The sequence below is a fragment of the Salvelinus namaycush genome, chromosome 2 (assembly GCF_016432855.1).
Source record: "Salvelinus namaycush isolate Seneca chromosome 2, SaNama_1.0, whole genome shotgun sequence".
Classification (NCBI taxonomy): domain Eukaryota; kingdom Metazoa; phylum Chordata; class Actinopteri; order Salmoniformes; family Salmonidae; genus Salvelinus; species Salvelinus namaycush.
The window spans coordinates 40,879,677-40,900,613 of NC_052308.1; the positions used below are offsets into that span (position 1 = coordinate 40,879,677).

The window sequence follows — 20,937 nt, forward strand, 5'->3', positions numbered from 1 at the left end:
ACATTTTTGAATATTGCCGAATTCCGTTTTAATGTCTGGATTGCGTGATTCCAGCCACGTTCTACGCATCGCGGATTTGATTGCGCCCTGTATATCGCAATATTATTTTGGACGATATTATATAGAAACTCTGACTCCAAGTATCGATTTGTAATAAAAATATATGTTTTGCTAAGTAGCGTTAGCTAGCCCTAGTCGGCTCTACCTGCACCAAAACGCAGATATCTTTCATCCTATAGCTTGTTCACCATCTTCTTTTTAATTGGTGAACCAACGTGTTTTCAACACTTTGATTTCCATGACTGATCATAACAGGGGTGAAAGTAAGCCATTCCGGTACGGCGTCCCGGCAAAATAAATAGTGGGGGTACGGCATACCGGTAAAACGTGAGCCTATCACAATTAACACAACATGCCCAAAAAACTGAAGGTTGTTAAACTATTATTTAACATTACTGCATGTCAGCCACATTAACATTTAGCAATTTTTATTTATTATTATTAAACCTTTATTTAACCAGGAAGGGCTCATTGAGATTTAAAAATCTCTTTTTCAAGAGCGTCCTGGCCAAGATAGGTGTCACGTTCCTGACCTTATTTCCTTTGTTCAGTATTGTTTAGTTGGTCAGGATGTGAGCTGGGTGGGCATTCTATGTTATGTGTTTCTATGTTGGGTTTATTGTTTGGCCTAATATGGTTCTCAATCAGGGGCAGGTGTTTGTCATTGTCTCTGATTGGGAACCATATTAAGGTTGACTGTTTTCACTGTTTGTTTGTGGGTGATTGTTGCCGTGTCTGTGCTTGTTCGCCACACGGTACTGTTTTCGTTCGTTTATTCCTGTTCGTGCGTTCATGTTTTATATGTTCTCAAGTTCAGGTCTGTTCACGTCGTTTTGTTGTTTTTGTATTTTGTCAGTGTTCTGTTTTGTTGGATATCATTAAAATTCGACATCATGAACATTTACCACGCTGCGCCTTGGTCCTCCTCTCTTCCACCTAACGACGAGCGTTACAGAATCACCCACCACAAATGGACCAAGCAGCGTGGTAACAGGCAGTGGCAGCAGGAGCAGCGCAAGGAGGAATGGACATGGGAGCAGAGTCTGGACTACACTACGTGGGAGGAGATCGACAGGTGGGCGATCGACCCAGGGCGAATGCCGGAGCCCGCCTGGGATTCTCTGGAGCAGTGTGAGGAGGGATACCGGCGAATGGAGGCAGCACGGCGACGCGGTAGGAAGCCCGAGAGGCAGCCCAAAAGATTTCTTGGGGGGGGGGGGAGGCTAAAAGGGAGTGTGGCGAAGTCAGGTAGGAGACCTGCACCAACTTCCCGAGCTTACCGTGGAGAGCGAGAGTACGGGCAGACACCGTGTTATGCGGTAAAGCGCACGGTGTCTCCTGTAGGTGTGCTTAGCCCGGTGCGGTACATCCCAGCTCCACGTATCGGCCGGGCTAGAGTGAGCATTGAGCCAGGTGCCATGAAGCCGGCTCAACGCGTCTGGTCTCCAGTGCGTCTCCTCGGGCCGGCATACATGGCACCAGCCTTACGCCTGGTGTCCCCGGTTCGCCAACACAGCCCAGTGCGGGTTATTCCACCTCCCCGCACTGGTCGGGCTATGGGGAGCATTCAACCAGGTAAGGTTGGGCAGGCTCGGTGCTCAAGGGAGCCAGTACGCCTGCACAGTCCGGTATATCCAGGGCCACCTCCCCGCCCCAGCCCAGTACCACCAGTGCCTACACCACGCACCAGGCTTCCTGTGCGTCTCCAGAACCCTGTGCGCCCTGTTGCTGCTCCCCGCACTAGCCTTAAGGTGCGTGTCCTTAGCCCGGTACCACCAGTTCCGGCACCACGCACCAGGCCTACTGTGCGCCTCAGCCGGCCAGAGTCTGCCGTCTGCCCAGCGCCGCCTGCACTGCCCGTCTGCCCAGCGCCGCCTGCACTGCCCGTCTGCCCAGCGCCGCCTGCACTGCCCGTCTGCCCAGCGCCGCCTGCACTGCCCGTCTGCCCAGCGCCGTCTGAGCTGCCCGTCTGCCCAGCGCCGTCTGAGCTGTCCGTCTGCCCAGCGCCGCCTGCGCTGCCCGTCTGCCCAGCGCCGTCTGAGCTGTCCGTCTGCCCAGCGCCGCCTGCGCCGCCCGCCTGTCCTGAGCCTTCAAAGCCGCCCGTCTGTCCTGAGCCTTCAAAGCCGTCCGTCAGTCAGGAGCCGCTAGAGCTGTCCGTCAGTCAGGAGCCGCCAGAGCCGCCCGCCAGACAGGAGCCGCCAGAGCCGCCCGCCAGACAGGAGCCGCCAGAGCCGCCCGCCAGACAGGAGCCGCCAGAGCCGCCCGCCAGACAGGAGCCGCCAGAGCCTCCCGCCAGACAGGGGCCGCCAGAGCCTCCCGCCAGACAGGGGCCGCCAGAGCCGCCAGCCAGCCAGGAGCTGCCAGAGCCATCAATCAGCCAGGACCGGTCGGAGCCGCCAGCCAGCCGGGAGCTGCCGGAGCCGCCAGCCAGCCGGGAGCTGCCGGAACCGCCAGCCAGCCGGGAGCTGCCGGAACCGCCAGCCAGCCGGGAGCCGCCAGCCAGCCGGGAACTGCCGGAGCCGCCAGCCAGCCGGGAGCTGCCGGAGCCGCCAGTCAGCCGGAATCTGCCGGAGCCGCCAGTCAGCCAGGAGCTGACAGAGCCGTCAGTCAGCCAGGAGCTGACAGAGCCGTCAGTCAGCCAGGAGCTGACAGAGCCGTCAGTCAGCCAGGAGCTGACAGAGCTACCTGTCACGCCGGCGATGCTGGAATTCCCCCTCAGTACGGAGCTGTCCCTCAGTACGGAGCTGCCCCTCAGTCCGGTGCTGCCCCTCAGTCCGGTGTTGCCCCTTAGTCCGGTGCTGCCCCTTAGTCCAGTGGGGTTAATATGGAGGGTCGCCATTAGGAGGAGGCCACGGAAGCGGGGATTAACTATGGTGGGGTGGGGGCCACGTCCAGAGCCAGAGCCGCCACCGTGGACAGATGCCCACCCAGACCCTCCCCTATAGGTTCAGGTTTTGCGGCCGGAGTCCGCACCTTGGGGGGGGGGGGGTACTGTCACGTTCCTGACCTTATTTCCTTTGTTCAGTCTTGTTTAGTTGGTCAGGACGTGAGCTGGGTGGGCATTCTATGTTATGTGTTTCTATGTTGGGTTTATTTTTTGGCCTAATATGGTTCTCAATCAGGGGCAGGTGTTTGTCATTGTCTCTGATTGGGAACCATATTAAGGTTGACTGTTTTCACTGTTTGTTTGTGGGTGATTGTTGCCGTGTCTGTGTTTGTTCGCCACACGGTACTGTTTTCGTTCGTTTATTCCTGTTCGTGCATTCATGTTTTATATGTTCTCAAGTTCAGGTCTGTTCACGTCGTTTTGTTGTTTTTGTATTTTGTCAGTGTTCTGTTTTGTTGGATATCATTAAAATGCGACGACATGAACATTTACCACGCTGCGCCTTGGTCCTCCTCTCTTCCACCTAACGACGAGCGTTACAATAGGCAGCACCAAGTCATTACAAAAAATCCTTCAATTGACTGGAAACCGGGTGGTATTCGCTCCAAATTGCATTGTGGTTTGAGGAGAACACTTACATTTTATCAAGGCGGAGATGTGTGGCTGAGACGCTCGCGGAGATGAGTGGCCGAGACCAAGGCACGCTTGGACACATCAATTCAGGCTACAAGTGTAGGCCTAATGACAATCGCAGAATGTCATTACAATACACGTAGGTGTTTTGTAACAGATGTCTTTTTGCATTCATCAAATTGCGGGTGTACAAAACAGAACCGGCTCCATATGTCGTGGACTCTACAAGGTGTCGAAAGTGTTCCACAGGGATGCTGGCCCATGTTGACTCCAATGCTTCCCACAGTTGTGTCAAGTTGGCTGGATGTCCTTTTGGTGGTGGACCATTCTTGATACACACGGGAAACTGTTGAGCGTGAAAAACCCAGAAGCGTTCCAGTACTTGACACACTCAAACCGGTGCGCCTGGCACCTACTACCATACCCCGGTCAAAGGCACTTAAATATTTTGTCTTGCCAATTCACCCTCTGAATGTCTCAATTGTCTCAAGGCTTAAATCCTTATTTAACCTGTCTCCTCCCCTTCATCTACACTGATTTGAAGTGGATTTAACAAGTGACATCAATAAGGGATCATAGCTTTCACCTGGATTCACCTGGTCAGTCTATGTCATGGAAAGAGCATAATGTTCATAATGTTTTGAACACTTAGTGCATCGTGAGCAATATGTTTGGAACATCAAATTACAATCACATATCAGTGTCGAATCACAATACATATAGAATCGTAAGAATCACAATACATATAGAATCGTAAGAATCACAATACATATAGAATCGTAAGAATCACAATACATATAGAATCGTAAGAATCACAATACATATAGAATCGTAAGAATCACAATACATATCGAATCGTAAGAATCACAATACATATCGAATCGTAAGAATCACAATACATATCGAATCGTAAGAATCACAATACATATAGAATCGTAAGAATCACAATACATATCGAATCGTAAGAATCACAATACATATAGAATCGTAAGAATCACAATACATATAGAATCGTAAGAATCACAATACATATAGAATCGTAAGAATCACAATACATATAGAATCGTAAGAATCACAATACATATAGAATCGTAAGAATCACAATACATATAGAATCGTAAGAATCACAATACATATCGTATTGTGAGGTCACTGGCAATTCCCAGCCCTAGAATCAGCTGTGTTTTTGTAGAATACACCTGAAACTGAGAGCACTTGGCATCTGTGGTCTGAATGGCAGGACTGAAATGCATGCCTCTGTCTCACTTTGACTACTTCCTCTTTTTTCACTCTTTCTGATTACCTCTCTCTCTCTCTCGCTCCACAGAGCGTATTCTGAGGCCCATGTCTTTTCTCTGGAAGCCCTAGAACCAGTGTCCTTCTCCTCCTCTTCTGTTGGTGGTGGCTTCCCCTGTAGAACCATGTCGGCAGCACAGACTCAGAAGGACGGTGAAGGCCCCTGGGGACTGGATTCCCTGGGCCTGAGCCAGAGAGAGTTGGTAATGGCTGAAGCTCTACAGATGGAGTATGATGCCCTGTCAAGACTTAAACAGGATAAGGGTGGGGAGAGCGAGGGGACCAGCAGCCAGGGGGTTGGGAGGTTACCTACGCTACCCCCTAGGGAGGGCCAGAGCCAGATCGATCGCCCCCTCCCACCCTGCCCCAGCCCTCTTCCTCCAGGAGGGAGTTTGCTAAGAGGGCTGTCTGGTTCGGACCCATTCCTCAACCACCTTCAGCCTGGGGGGTCCCACTCCCCACGTCCCTCCCCAGCCAGGGCCACTCCTCCTCTGGGAAGCTACAGCAAAGAGCCCCTCTATATCCTGGAGAGTTCAGGGAAGGGGGACTACCTGAACTCCAGCTATGGGCACTCAGGGTCTAGCTATGGTTCTCCTCTGACTCTGCTTAAAGGCTTCCCCCCTCCGGATGACCCTCCTCCTGCTGTACCCCCAAGGACCCCTCTACCCCCCTCCACTGAGCCCTTCCCGCCCTCCCGACGCACTGTGGTGCCCCGGGATGTCAACCTGTTCACCCCTGAGGTAGACCAGCCCAAACTGTCGTCAGGGGAGATGCTCAACTACGAGAGCCTCAACGACGCCCTCTCCAAGCTCAATGGCGATTGGCTGGCGCCAAGGGGTAGGCGGGCCAATGGGGACCAATCAGGGAAGCCGGTGGCTCGGAGTAAGACCCTCCCCCCTCAGGTGCCCCCCCGCACTTACGTACCTATCCAGAAGAGCAACAAGAACCAGCGCAGAGTGTCGGCCGACCCGGTAACTACTCACCCTATGACAGGCTCACTACAGATTCATTACGTCACTATGCATGACACAGCATTATTTCACATCTAGTGTTACCTCACACCCTCATTCAGTGTTTCCATAGTCAAACCTAGACACAAATAAACGATCCTTGAAAGGTCTAGGCTTGTCTCCAGCTTAATCCAGTCAAGTCAGTCTATTCCAACGCAGTCCAGCTGTGTTCTGTTCCGTGACTCTGAATGCTCTGTTACAGTCAGTTCTGTGACTGATCGTTCCTGTGTCTGTGTGTGATTGGCAGGTGTCTCTGGGCCCCAGGCTTAATGGTTTCGGCTATGAGCTCTTCCAGGTGTCAGAGGAAAGAGATGAGGAGGTGGCCGCCTTCTGTCACATGCTCGACGTGTAAGTGTACGGCCCAATCCCAAATCAACCCCTAAGCCAAACGCCCTATGCACTTGTGGAGATCTAAGAGGATTTGATTGGTATAAACTATAAGGTGAAACTTCCACTTAGCCAATCAGAGGGCAAGATGGAGCTATTAGCATATTGTTCACACCTGTCAGATCCTCTCAAATATCTACAAGTGCATTGGGCGTAGGGTTTAGGGGTTGATTTGTGATTGGACTAAAAATGTACCCTCTCGCCCTCAGTCAGGCTGTTTAGAACCATTCGTGTGCTGTGGTTTTGTTGTGGTTGTATTGTGGTCAGGCTGACTACAAGCAGTTATAACTGTGTGTTGTGGTTAATTCACAGTCAGCTATTTATTACCTTTTAATAACCATCCCTGTGTGGTGGTTGTGTTGTTTTCAGGTTGCGGTCGGCGTATCCAAGCAACGACCGCTCTAAGAACTCTGGGTTTGTGTGGTCGCCTTCAGTGGGGCCTGAAGAGTTGCAACAGGGGTTAGGGGTCAGCGTCAAAGTTACGGTCATCAGCGACCACGCCAGAGAACCACTCACCTTCACCTGTGACGGTAAGATGCACATACTCCCACTCACTCACTCGCAAACACACACACTCACACACCCCGCAGGTTCATCAGCACAGAGATCACTCACCCCTATTTTCATACACACATCCTCAGCGGATGTCATGTCTGCTTCACTCAGTCCTGTCCAGGCCACTGCGGTTTTCCAGTGGGAATGTTTTGGCCAGTATCAGGGATAAAGGAAAGCATGTGGTTGGAGTTCCCTTAATGGAATTACACTGACCGGATCCCAGCCAACCAACTGTCTAATCTGGCCTCATTCATGGGTCTGGGAGAAAGGGAGAAAGAGGGGGAGATTTAAGGGAAGGGGAAGGAGAGACCGCTTTGGAAACATCACTGTTCATGCTATGAAGGTCTCCTCTCTTTCTGCCCATCTTTCTCTCTCTCTGTTTCTCTCTCTACCTCACCCTGTCTCCCTTAGTGGTGTGTGAGACTATGCGCTGTGGGTACAGTAAGGTCAGCTCATGACTCATGATGGCGGAAGAGAGTATGTTTGCTCTCACTCAGAGAGATCGAACTGGCCAAGTAAACAGAGTCAGAGACCCCCCCCCTCCATTCTCTCTCTCTTTCTATCCCCATCTCTGTCTGTCTTTGTCTCTCTGTCTCAACCCCCCCCCCCCTCCCCCTCTGTCTCAAAGTGGTTGTTTCCCTCTTATTCATTCTGTAAGATAATTTAAGATCAACTACAGCAATCAACAACACAGCAGTCAGTCAGTCTGAATCATTTCTTCCAGTACATCTGTCCCTGTGACTCTTCCTGTCAATAGAATAGTTGGGTCGGTGTGCACTGACTCAGTCCAGAGAGGTTGAATCAAAGAACCCACACACCCACACATTCACCTCTCTCTCTCTCTCTCTCTCTCTCTCTCTCTCTCTCTCTCTCTCTCTCTCTCTCTCTCTCTCTCTCTCTCTCTCTCTCTCTCTCTCTCTCTCTCTCTCTCTCTCTCCCCGTCTCTCTATCGCTTTACTCTTCCATCCACCCTCTCTCTCTCTTCCTCTGTTTTTGTTTCTATCATGTACTGTAATTTACGTTTTGTTCCCCACATCTCTCTCTAAGGGTCATCTACAGTGGACCTGTTGATCTACCAGACGTTGTGTTATGCTAATGAGGACCTGGACCACATCGACGTCGACCACTACCTGCTCAAAGTCTGCGGTCAAGCTGAGTTCCTAGAGAAGTAAGGAGCACTTCTCTCGTGCCTTTCTCTCCTCAACTTCTTCTCCCTCTCTCTGTATCTCCACTCCTCTCGCCCATCTGTCTACAATATGTGTGAATACTGGAAGAGGCGGCTGGGATTTGGCTTTTGAGTGTTTTTAAAGGGATACTTCGGGATTTTGGCAATGAGGCCCATTTATCAACTTCCCCAGAGTCTGATGAAGTCGTGGATACCAATTTTATTAGCATTGGCGCCATGAAACTACCTCTAACTTCCTTCATACTGAACACGGAGACGTCGAAGTGGTGTCCACGAGTTCATCTGTCTCTGGGGGAAGTAGATAAAGGGCCTCATTGCCAATATCCCGACGTATCCCTTTAATTTCCTTCACTGCTGAATAAGCTCCACACATGCCCTGTCAGTCTACACTCCATTGGCAACATTACACTATGCTGCTTCCCCTCTTTCTCTCCTCCCATGCCTTCCCTCTCTTTCCCTTCTTCCCTGCCCATCCCCCTCTCTCTCCTGGCTCCATGCCCACCCCATTGTGGATGGGTGCCAGGGGGCAGTCTGACAACTCTCTGCCCAGTAGAGCTCACCCTGGCTGGGCTGCGGCAGCGATGGTGCCCCCCTGTCCCCCACTACTCCATGGAACAGGCCAAGCACAGGGTGGAATGAGTAGAGGAGAGCCAACTAATCATAACACATCACCAGCCATGTTAGTTGGGCCCGGAGGGTGGGACTGGGAGGTAGAGAGCACATGTACGCACACACACACACACATACACACACACACACACACACATGCATGTGAATACACAAACAGCTGTTCTATAAGACCGAGAGCCAGAGCAATTCCCCTCAGATGAACTGAGAAGAGCCTTGCCTTGGAAAAATTGCGTAGACCTTGGCTATACACTCGTACTCTCAGCCATATGTGTTTGTGTGTGTACCGTATGCATGTCTCAACCTTGTGTTTCTGTATGTGTGTGTTTTTGGTTTTACTATCCTTGTGGGGACCAGACGTCCTCACAAGGTTGGTAAAACAAAGGAAAATTGTGGGGATATTTTGCCGGTCCCCACAAGGAAAAAGGCTATTAGGCTTAGGGGTTAGGTTTATGGTTAGGGTTACAATCAGGGTTAGGCTTAGGGTTGGGGTTAGTATTTAAGGTTAGGATTTAAGGTTAGGGTTAAGGGTTAGGGGTTAGAGAAAATCGGATTTTGAATGTGAATCAATTGTTTGGTCCCCACAAGGATAGTAAAACAAATGTGTGTGTGTGTGTGTGTGTGTGTGTGTGTGTGTGTGTGTGTGTGTGTGTGTGTGAGTGTGAGTGTGAGTGTGAGTGTGTGTGAGGCCCAGGCTATAGGAATGCGTTTAGGCTTTATCGAGAAAGAACAGGGCAGTGAGTTGGGGGTAAACTGAGGGAGAGGAGAGAGCTGGAGTGTGTGTGTGGTTTGTGGTCCAGATATACACACTCATATAACTGAAGGCCTCAATTATGGCCGTTTTTTAACAAGCTCTGCTGATGTCTGAGGGCCGACCTAAACCTCAGGGGATTTCCCCAGTAAAAACACACTATTCTATACACACACACACACACACAGTTGTGGGCCAACATGACCTTTCGTCCCCCAACCACACGCACCCTGACACACACTCCCTCCCACTCTTCTCTAAAGTCTTCCTCTCGAGAGAAACAGCCAGCTAGTGTTTAAATGTGTTTTACAGTAAGCTCCATTCCAGTACAGTGAATCTGAGTATATATGTGTGTGTGTGGTGTGTGTGTGTGTGTCTGTGTGTCTGTGTGTGCGCGCACCATGTTTTGTGAGTCTGTGCACATGTGTGTGTATGTCTGTCTTTCCACTTGTTTTTATTTTCCTTGTTCGTGTGTGTGGACATGGCTGAGCAGCAGCAGGAAGTGGGTTTTCCCCTGATAACCTGCAGCTGGTAAAATAGGTTAGGACTTCCTCTGTGTGCTGAGGTCATGGTTTGTTACACAGCTTTGTCAATCCCAGGGCTTGACAGTAGCAGAGACGGAAGAGGAAACGAGACAGCCCACGCCTTCCTTTTTTTCTGTTTCAATAGAAATCCATGAACTAATTAGACCGGACCCAGCTGCTTTCGCATCGGTGTCTATGGGAGAGCCACCCCCTTAAGTAGACAGGAACTGCATTTTTTTTTTGAATTGGTAAATGGCCTGAGTGAACTATCTTAATTTATCCATCATCTTTGACAGTAGCAGGGTTAATGCTCTCTCTCTCTCTCTCTCTCTCTCTCTCTCTTCTCTTCTCTTCTCTTCTCTTCTCTTCTCTTCTCTTCTCTTCTCTTCTCTTCTCTTCTCTTCTCTTCTCTTCTCTTCTCTTCTCTCTCTCTCAGTTCCCAGACATTGGCAGAGTTGGAGTATATCCAGCTGTGTCTGAAGTTTGACTGGGACATCCGTCTCTTCCTGACCAAGAGAGGCTCTGTCAACACAGAACTGGGCCGCACGGTGTGCACACACAACACGCATGCACACACACACACAGACAATCGTACGCACACACTCATCGTGTCGTTATGCTGTGATTGACAGGAGGATGATGATGACACGCCCTCTACGATGAACCACGGCATTCTGCTGCAGGAACGACCAATCAGACAGACCGTTACTAGGTGAGGGGGAGGGGCCTATATCTCTCACACCACGAATTACATTAGAAAGCATTTAAAGGCCTTGAGCTGGGACTTTCATACCCTTGATAGTAGCTAGTTTCCGTCCAATTGGCGGCAGATTTTCATGCGAATATTCTAAACTCCGCAAAAAAACAATATGCGCATTTTCCCACCAGAAATGTGTTTCCATCAAATGGACTTGATGCGGATTAAAGGCTGTGCGTAATGATGCAGTGCCCATCAAAACAACTCTTTCGTGGGAGAACCACACATGTCATAGTGTGACTCCAAGCATTCGTCGATGTGATGGTTATTTTATCAATATTTGCGCATAAGGGGTTTCCACCGCCATTTGTTGCATAATAAATGTTTTACCCGACTCAAAAAGATCCCACCTCGTCTAGTGTATTTTGTTTTGTCGACATTTGGAAGGTTCCCATGTTCTGACATGCACTTTACTCTCGTACAAAGGTTGGATAGAAACGTGGTTAGTGTTGTTGATATTGACTTGTGTTTGAACAGAGAGGCTTTGACTCTGCTCCTGGATACCTTTCACAACGAGGCTGAGTCCTTTCTACTATCAGAGGTAACCTACTACACACGTGCACACAAACACGCATACGCATGCAGGCACAGACACACATACAAATGCACATGCACGTACACACACACACACACACTGTCACAACACACACACAAACGAAAGCAAACATGTTTGGCTCTTTTATTTTGTAAGTGTATGTGTGAGGTTGAAATCGCTCTGTTTTCCCTCCCCCCTCTGAAGGTGGAGCTTGTGTTGCATGTGGAACGGTTGGTCCAATCAGTGAAGGCTCTCTGCAGCTCGCTGGCTGCCGTGGAAACGCCTGACATCACTTCCGCCCTCAACCAGCTCCCAGCATGCCCCTGTCGTCTGCAGCCTAGAGTACAGAAGGTTAACACACACACACTGCCACATTTCAGATAGAAATGACCTTTAGACACAGCTCTAATTTAACCTTTAGACACAGAGAGTTAAAAAACAAAAATGAGCTTAGATCTGGCATAAATTCATTACCCATACAGTATTATGTACTCCTGTAACTCCAGAACCAAGGTTAGTCAATGTGTTGAATGCGTTCTGTAACTGTGTGAGTGTCTCTTCACAGGATCCGTCACTGCTGGCCATCAAAGAGAACAGAGGTAGGTTCCTCATGTCTTACTGTGCTACAACACAGAATAACACACAGACAGATACCGTAGCGTAGGGGATGATAGACAGGGCAGACGGAGGGGAAGAGGAAGGAGGAAGACAGAGAGAGGATGGGAAAGAGAAGAGGAAGTACGGACGGGGAGGAAAGAAGGAGATGAAATGATACTGTAGATGGGAGAAAGAGGACAGATGGAGAGGAGGATCGCCGGGTTATAGGGTCATGGGATGATGGACAGGTCTGTACAGTAGTGTGACAGAATTAAATGGATAGTTCACCCAAATTATAAAATGACACATTGGTTTCCTTACTGTGTAAGCAGTTTATGGACAATGTATGACTGCAATCCATGCGTCGGTTTAGTTTCCTTGGCACTGTTTGCACATGCTAATGTTTTAAGTCATGGGACCGATATTAGCATTTCTCATGATGCTCGAAAAATGCTGATATCGGTTCTTTGACTTGAATGAGGGCGGCAGGTAGCCTAGTGGTTAGAGTGTTTTGGCCAGTAACCGAAAGGTTGCTAGATCAAATCCCCGAGCTGACAAGGTAAAAATCTGTCGTTCTGCCCCTGAACACGGCAGTTAACCCACTGTTCCTAGGCCGTCATTGTAACTAAAAATGTGTTCTTAACTCACTTGCCTGGTTAAATATACAGTTGAAGTCGGAAGTTTACATACACCTTAACCAAATACATTTAAACTCAGTTTTTCACAATTCCTGACATTTAATCCTAGTAAAAAATCCCTGTTTTAGGTCAGTTAAGATGACCAGTTTATTTTAAGAATGTGAAATGTCAGAATAATAGTAGAGAAAATGATTTATTTCAGTTTTTATTTCTTTCATCACATTCCCAGTGGGTCAGAAGATTACACACACGCAATTATTATTTGGTAGTATTGCCTTTAAATTGTTTAACTTGGGTCAAACGTTTCGGGTAGCCTTCCACAAGCTTCCCAAAATAAGTTGGGTGAATTTTGGCCCATTTCTCCTGACAGAGCTGGTGTAACTGAGTCAGGTTTATAGGCCTCCTGGCTCGCACACACTTTTTCAGTTCTGCCCACACATTTTCTATAGGATTGAGGTCAGGGCATTGTGATGGCCACTCCAATACCTTGACTTTGTTGTCCTTAAGCCATTTTGCCACAGATTTGGAAGTATGCTTGGGGTCATTGTCCGTTTGGAAGACCCATTTGCGACCAAGCTTTAACTTCCTAACTGATGTCTTGAGATGTTGCTTCAATATATCCACATAATTTTCCTCCCTCATGTAGCCATCTATTTTGTGAAGTGCACCAGTCCCTTCTGCAGCAAAGCACCCCCACAACATGATGCTGCCACCCCCGTGCTTCACGGTTGGGATGATGTTCTTCGGCTTGCAAGCCTCCCCCTTTTTCCTCCAAACATAACAATGGTCATTATGGCCAAACAGTTCTCTTTTTGTTTCATCAGACCAGAGGACATTTCTCCAAAGTACATGTCCTAACCGACTTGCCAAAACTATAGTTTGTTAACAAGAAATTTGTGGAGTGGTTGAAAAACAAGTTTTAATGACCCCAACCTAAGTGTATGTAAACTTCCGACTTCAACTGTATATATATATATTTTATTAAATGGGATTTGTGCCACGAATGCTAAAATGATAGCATGTGGAAACAGTGCCAGGGAAACTAAACTTAAGCATGGATTGCTCTCATACCTTGTCCATATACTGATTATAGGGTAAGGAAACCAATATGTCTTTTTGTAATTTGGGTGAACCATCCCCTTAAGATCATACCTTAAGCTCTCCCAACAGCTTGAAATGTCTCCACTCACGTCACCGAATTACTAGCTTTTCAGCAGCACTAGAACGTTGTGAAGCGGGCGGTCAGGTGTGTTTGCGTGGCATAGGAACCTGGTTTGAGCTGCTGTACGGACAGTGTACCGAGATGGGGAAGAAGCTACACTGCTAAGCAGGCACACTGGTCTGTCACAGTAGCCCTACCTCATGTCAGAGCGGAAGTGTCCTTGACTCGCTGTGACGTACGCCACGGATGTCCCTCTTTACCGATTTCTCTGACTGGGTCCCAAATGGCACCTCATTTCCTTTATATTGCACTACTTCTGACCAGGGCCCATTGTGCTCTGTTCAAAGGTAATGCACTATATAGGGAATAGGGTGCCATTTGAGACAAATCCCCTACCTCCCCCAGCTATACTCCGACAAACAGGAAGGATGGCTAATTTCATACAGGATACGCAGATACACTAACCACCTCCTCCATCCATCTGCATCTCTATCCGTCTGTCTGCCCTCATAAAGAAAGGGCTAATATTTCCGAGAGGTTGGATGTTGTTTTCCCTATAGGGCTGAGCTGCTCCACTGGATGTATGAAGAGACATATGTAAAGAGTGGAGCCCAGGCAACTGAGCTGTGTTGGCATGTCTGTATCCCAAATGGCATCCTATTCCCTACACAGTGCACTACTTTTGACCAGGGCCCGTACTCCCTACACAGTGCACTACTTTTGACCAGGGCCCGTACTCCCTACACAGTGGACTACTTTTGACCAGGGTCCATATTCCCTACATAGTGCACTACTTTGGACCAGAGCCCTATGAATGATGGAACTAATGTTTGACTCTCCTCTGGTAGTGTACAAACACAAGGCTATTAAGAGGTCAAATACACACTGTATGAGAGGTCATAGGATCAGTGTAGGAGTAAAGAGCTCTCAAGGATTAGCAGTAGGGTGATAACATGGCAATAAACTCTAAGAGCATGGACTTGGTGTTGTGTATTACTCTGACTCTGCTCTTAGATAACGAGTAATACTGACAGACAGCTGTTGTGAATCAGGAGAGATCTTTAAAACATGCTAAGTTCTGCACACAGATTGTTACTAACATTTATTATTTAAGGTCTTACTTTTAAAGCTTGTGTTAAGTGGTTGTTTAGCCCTCTTTAATTGAATGCATTTAGAGAGTGTCTGCTAAATGAAGACTCTGTGAATCTAAATGGTTTGCTTCCCCTTGCAGAGAAAGTGGTGGAGAAGCTGACGGCAGCCATTTTGGATCTGGTGGAGCTGTACTGTAGCACGTTCAATGCTAACTTCCACACCACGGTGCAGAGCAACCGGCACACGGCACCCACACAGGAAGCAGGCCTGGTCACCAACGTCCTGTCTTTCAGCGTCTACGCTGCTCACCGCATCCCCATCACATGGGCTGCCAGGTAAAACACATACTGTACACTCAGGCACACACAAACGCACGTAACCAGTAGTGTAAAGTACTAAAAATACTTTAAAGTACTACTTAAATAGTTTTTGGGGGCATCTGTACTTTACTTTGCTTTTTATATTTTTGACTACTTTTACTTCAATACATTTCCAAAAGTACTCATTACATTTTGAATGCTTAGCAGGACAGGAAATTGGTCCAATTCACGCACTTATCAAGAGAACATCCCTGGTCATACCTACTGTCTCTGTTCTGGCGGATTCAGTAAACACACATGCTTCATTTGGAAATGATGTCTGAGTGTTGGAGTGTGCCCCTAGCTGTCCGTAAATAAAAAATACAATCGTGCCATCTCGTTTGCGAGATATAAGGCATTTGAAATTATTTATACTTTTACTTTTGATATTTAAGTATATTTTAGCAATTGAAACAAATAAATACATTTACTTTTAATATTTAAGCATATTTAAATACTTGTAAACTTTTACTCAAGTAGTATTTTACTCTGTGACTTTCACTTTTACTTGAGTCATTTTCTATTAAGGTATCTTTACTTTTACTCAAGTATGACAATTGGGGGCCAGCTGTTCAGGCTGGATTTCCCCAGTATAATCCAAGAGGATTACATGGTGTTATGGAGCATAGCAGCATACATAGAGAACCCTGAGAAACAGCCTCATCTGCCACCCCCCAAAAAATAACGATTCATCCCCTTTTTCCTCCCCTCCCTTTACCTTTCTCCCCATTTTCACTTCCCTTTACTTCCCTATCCTCTCTTCCCTCCCGTACCACGTTTTCCCTCCTTTTTCCCATGCCATCGCTCCCTCTATATTGGCCTGTGTATTCAGCTCAGCCCAAACCCTCCCCCTGAATCTCCATTCATATGTCTTCTCTCAGTAACTGCTCTTTCCTCTCCTCTCTTCTCCACTGGCACAGCTCCATAACCAGGGCCAGATGCACTGCCACCTCACTATTCCCATACATTCTGTCCAATGCATTCTACACACTTGTCCTACCATTCCCCCACCCTCACCCTACAGCCTTATTGCCCCTACCACTGTCTCTGCCCCTGCACTTTCCCCTGTCCCCACTGCTGTGTATTGGAATGGCCCTGCCACTCCCTCACCCCCTTCCAATCACGTGAATGGTCCACTGCTCCACCCCCACTCCCCTCGCTGAACCCCAGTTTGCTGTCTCCTTTGTCTCCCCTGAAACTGTTGCTGGCGCGTGATTGGTTCCTGACAAAGGGTGATTGACAGCCTGGGAACCCTGCATGACCTCTGACCTGAGGGGTGTGGCCGAGCTCTGATTGGTTGCTAGGCACTTGTCCAGTGTGTGTGTGTGTGTGTGTGTGTGTGTGTGTGTGTGTGTGTGTGTGTGTGTGTGTGTGTGTGTGTGTGTGTGTGTGTGTGTGTGTGTGTTAGAAAGACACTAAAGGTGTGTGCAGGAAAAACTGATAATTGATACCAAAAGTATCTGATAATCTCCCACACGAGGTTGATATCATCTGCAGTGACAAGGTTTTCAGATAGGGATTTAACAAGCAATAGCACTCTATTTCACTGTAAGACAAATAACATGGTAGCATTATTTCCCAATGTTATTACCCTTTAATTACTATTCAGTCTGATGGGTAATTAATTGAAATAAGTACATCTAAATAATAATACGCGTAATACATCTCAACTTTAGTTTGGAGTTGATAGCTTAAACGGTGAAAGGTTCAAACTTTTGCTCAACGACGAGACATGAGAGAGCTGTTAGCTGGCGTTAGCTAGCTACTTTTCTAGCTACTCCGACAAACAGCTGTAACTTTTGATTGGTGACAGATAATTATCTTCTGATTCCAGATTTGAATGCAGGTAAGTAGACCAATATGTCATACCCTCTAAAGTTTGTTATAACTTATTGGGAAAATGGTCAAAGTAGCTGATTTATGTAAAAAATAAATGCTATTGTTGTGTCCACAGTGAATGGAATAGGAAAGGGGGATACCTAGTCAGTTGTACAACTGAATGCGTTCAATTGAAATGTGTCTTCCGCGTTTAACCCAACCCCTCTGAATCAGAGAGGTGCGGGGCACTGCCTTAATCAACATCTACGTCATCGGTGCCCAGAGAATAGTGGGTTATCTGCCTTGCTCATGGGCAGAACAACAGATGTTGACCTTGTCAGCTCTGGGATTCGATCCAGCAACCTTTCGGTTACTACCCGCCAGGCTACATTGGAAGTCATGATGTCACAATGGAAGCTTTAGAATGTTGAAGAAATGCCATGAAAGTGGATGAAGTTTAATAAAAGTGTAATAGTTCAAAAAGTATATATAGTATCAAAAAGTATATATACTATCAAAAAGTATATATAGTATCAAAAAGTTGTATACAAGCACAATATCAGACCAGTCGGCCCGTTTTAAAGTTAGCTTAAACGGAGTAAGAGGAGTAGCGTTGTAAATAATAGTAACTATAAGTCAGAATGTAAGCAATGTTTGAAATGTTTGAAATGATTATATTTTAGTCAAATATTATATCTGTTTGGGCTTCTTGCGGTCAATTTGCAGTCTACAAATGATTTGTAATTATTTGTTCTGGCCGTCCGACCATCCGCTCAGGAAGAAATCGGTCCACGCTAGAATCTAGTTGATGATCCCTGTAGTATTAGTATATAATATTATAAATGTCACATATATACACTGAGTGTACAAAAAATAAAGAACACATTCCTAATATTAAGTTGCATCCCCACTTTTTCCCTCAGAACAGCCTCAATTCGTCGGGGCATGGACTCCACAAGGTGTTGAAAGCGTTCCACAGGGATGTTGGCCCATGTTGACTCCATTGTTTCCCACAGATGTGTCAAGTTGGCTGGATGTCCTTTGGGTGGTGGACCATTCTTGATACACACAGGAATCTGTTGAGCGTGAAAAACCCAACAGTGTTGCAGTTCTTGACACAAAGTGGTGCGCCTGGCACCTACTATCATACCCCGTTCAAAGGCACTTTAATCTTTTGTCTTACCCATTCACCTTCTGAATGGCACACAATCCATGTCTCAATTGTCTCAAGGCTTAAAAATCCTTATTTAACCTGTCTCCTCCCTTCATCTGCACTGATTGAAGTGGATTTAACAAGTGACATCAATAAGGGATCATGGCTTTCACCTACATTCACCTGGTCAGTCTATGTCATGGAAAGAGCATTATGTTTTGTACACTCAGTGTATACTCTAACATACACTGATATACACTACACAACTGACACACACTCTCACAAGAGAACTCCGTTCATTTCCCATAGTCAGAAGACATTGATTGAATTGAACACAGACCCATGAAGAAAAGTCTTGTTTGTTATGCATAATTTCACATGACTCCAACTTGGTCCTCAGTTACTTGTATTTATAGCGTTTAAATACATAGGCCAATGGGGTTTCATAATGACTATCATCTAATCTGTTGTCCCATTGGCTGATCTCTTCCTCTTCCTGTTAGCTACGAGGGCTTCTTCCTGTCATGCTCTCTGACCCATGGAGGGGTGGAACTTTGTGCCCCGCAGCACACCAGCAAACAGCAGGTCAGCAAGTACCTGTTTCACCTGGTGGTCTGGGACCAGAGGTATGTACCCAAACACAGCCTGTTACCACAGGCCTTTATAGATATTTTAACCAATCACAGCCAGGTACCTCAACCAACCTCACAGCCTATTAAAACAGACCTTACAGACACCCAACCAATCGTTTAAAGGAGATTAGTTACAACCCACAAATAAAAACATACTGTAAACGGTTTACATCTGCTTCAATAAGCTTGCGCGCTTAGTTACAATTTGCGGGTTGTAACTAATCTCCTTTAGAAGAGATGTCAAGGTAGCTATGCAGCAGCATCCGGTGGCTATTTTCTGATCTCTCCACCTCTACCTCATGTCCTTAATGCATTGTCCCTGGGGCTATTTTTGAAGACACTGTTGTTGGGATCTTTTTTTAGCGTCTATTGTAAGGATATTTTTAATCCTCCGGTATCCGGGTTGATTTAGCGTCCTGGTGGATTATCAACCCTGAGTAGAACTAGTGGTGCTGAAATCTCCAGATGTGACTACAGCAGTGTAAAGCCTTCACTCTAAAACACCACTTCCCGAGAAGATTGCTTGACCGTGTCCGGCTTGATGGAGCCACTTAAGATAAGATGGAATAAACACGAATAGGCCAAGTTTAGGGTTGCAAAATTCCGGGAACTTTCAATAAAAGTTACAACCAACAAACCAAGAGCTGTTTGAACAATCCTCCAACCGGGATTTGGGGAAAACCAGGGAATTTATTGAAAGTTCCCGGGATTTTACAACCCTAGCCATGTTTAATTCTGTCCGGAGTGCTTTGGACAGGGAGTGCAGCGATCTACAGCTTTGTAAGGTAGCCTTCCTCAAACAGCTCTTGGTTTGTTGGTTGTATAAAAGTCCTGAATGTAAACTGTTTGGCTGGACATCTTATCGTGAGAGGCTTTTATGAGGCACCCGTCCATAATGTAGCCTACAGTCTGGCCGCTTAACTGAAAATGTTTTCTTAGTTAGCGACGCATGCTAATAGAGCCCCTATTGGCAATGGTGTGTGTTTTATAACGCGGCAATTTTTTGTTAGCAAAACGCTAGCTTCTTTCATGCTAACTAGTCTTTTGAAGTTTTAGAATTCCAACAGAGTTCTTAATGTGTTCTTCTCTTTCATGTTGAGAGCACACGGGTCCCATGTGGATGACACAGGGCTAAATATAATATATGGATCATTTACTGTTGACTAACAGTTACAGTGGCACTCCGAGACTACTCTCTTGTAGTAAAATTTGAATTTACTTTATACTGCATTTCACAAGGACTCAAGTACAACTCTCTCTCTCTCACCATCCCCCACCCTCTTTCCTTTTCTATTCCTCTCTGCCCCTTATATCCTTCTTTACCCTCCTCTCCCATTGCATCTCTCTCCTCTCCCTCCCCCCTGTCCCTCTCGCCCCCCCAGGGTGTGTTTCCCAGTGCAGATTAACCAGTTGCCAAGGGAGACCCAGCTGACGGTGACTCTGTATGCCAGCGCTCTGCCACCCCCTGGAGGTGCGGAGGAGAAGGGCAGCAAGCAGCGGCGGAGCATCGACTCTCTGGGCTGGGTCACCATGCCCCTCTTCAACTTCAGACAGTGAGTAGCAGTTCAGGAGGCTCTGTATGTCTGTGCGTGCGTGTCGGTGGGATGACCGCCATCCTGTGTCTCCCCCAGCATCCTGACGTGTGGGAGGAAGCTACTGGGTCTGTGGCCTTCCACCCCAGGAAGTAACACTCGCTCCAGCTCCCCCAACTTCAGCCAGCCTGACAGCGTCATCCTGCAGGTAACTGGCCTAATCTCTCTCACACGTACGCACGCACGCTCACACACACACACACGCTCACACACACACACGCGCTCACACACACAGACACGCGTACACACCATTTCTCCTCGTCCTTCCTTCCTCTCTCTTATCTGCGTCAATTTGTTTTTCAGGGTGTAGTTCCCTATTTATTATCCACTTTTTTCACTCTCAATCTCTTTCTTTCTCTTCCTCTGCTCTCCTATCCCTCTCTCTTTCTCTCGCTCCCTTTTACAGCATACTGTACTGTATGGGGACTTAGAGAGAGATTTTTGACTGATCTGCTGCAATAAAACATCTACCTTAGCTCCTGGTCCAAAGAGCAATACACACACACACACACACACACACACACACACACACACACACACACACACACACACACACACACACACACACACACACACACACACACACACACACACACACACACACACACACACACACACACACACACACACACACACACACACACACACACACACACTCTACAGGTACAATACTAGTTCTCTTGGGC

General features: G+C 47.3%; 1 protein-coding gene across 1 annotated transcript in view; it reads left to right on the forward strand.

Annotated features, from left to right (window-relative positions):
• LOC120062974 (phosphatidylinositol 4-phosphate 3-kinase C2 domain-containing subunit beta-like) overlaps positions 1 to 20,937 on the forward strand; it is a 72,781-nt gene that overhangs the window by 17,312 nt on the left and 34,532 nt on the right. Inside the window, exons 2-14 of the mRNA XM_039013029.1 lie at positions 4,908 to 5,847; positions 6,134 to 6,234; positions 6,643 to 6,803; positions 7,876 to 7,996; positions 10,353 to 10,464; positions 10,549 to 10,628; positions 11,151 to 11,214; positions 11,413 to 11,559; positions 11,774 to 11,807; positions 14,837 to 15,032; positions 18,531 to 18,653; positions 20,042 to 20,212; positions 20,291 to 20,399. Of these exons, the coding sequence (XP_038868957.1) occupies positions 5,002 to 5,847; positions 6,134 to 6,234; positions 6,643 to 6,803; positions 7,876 to 7,996; positions 10,353 to 10,464; positions 10,549 to 10,628; positions 11,151 to 11,214; positions 11,413 to 11,559; positions 11,774 to 11,807; positions 14,837 to 15,032; positions 18,531 to 18,653; positions 20,042 to 20,212; positions 20,291 to 20,399 (2,265 nt within the window). The 5' untranslated portion in view covers positions 4,908 to 5,001. The remainder of the gene's footprint in view (positions 1 to 4,907; positions 5,848 to 6,133; positions 6,235 to 6,642; positions 6,804 to 7,875; positions 7,997 to 10,352; positions 10,465 to 10,548; positions 10,629 to 11,150; positions 11,215 to 11,412; positions 11,560 to 11,773; positions 11,808 to 14,836; positions 15,033 to 18,530; positions 18,654 to 20,041; positions 20,213 to 20,290; positions 20,400 to 20,937) is intronic.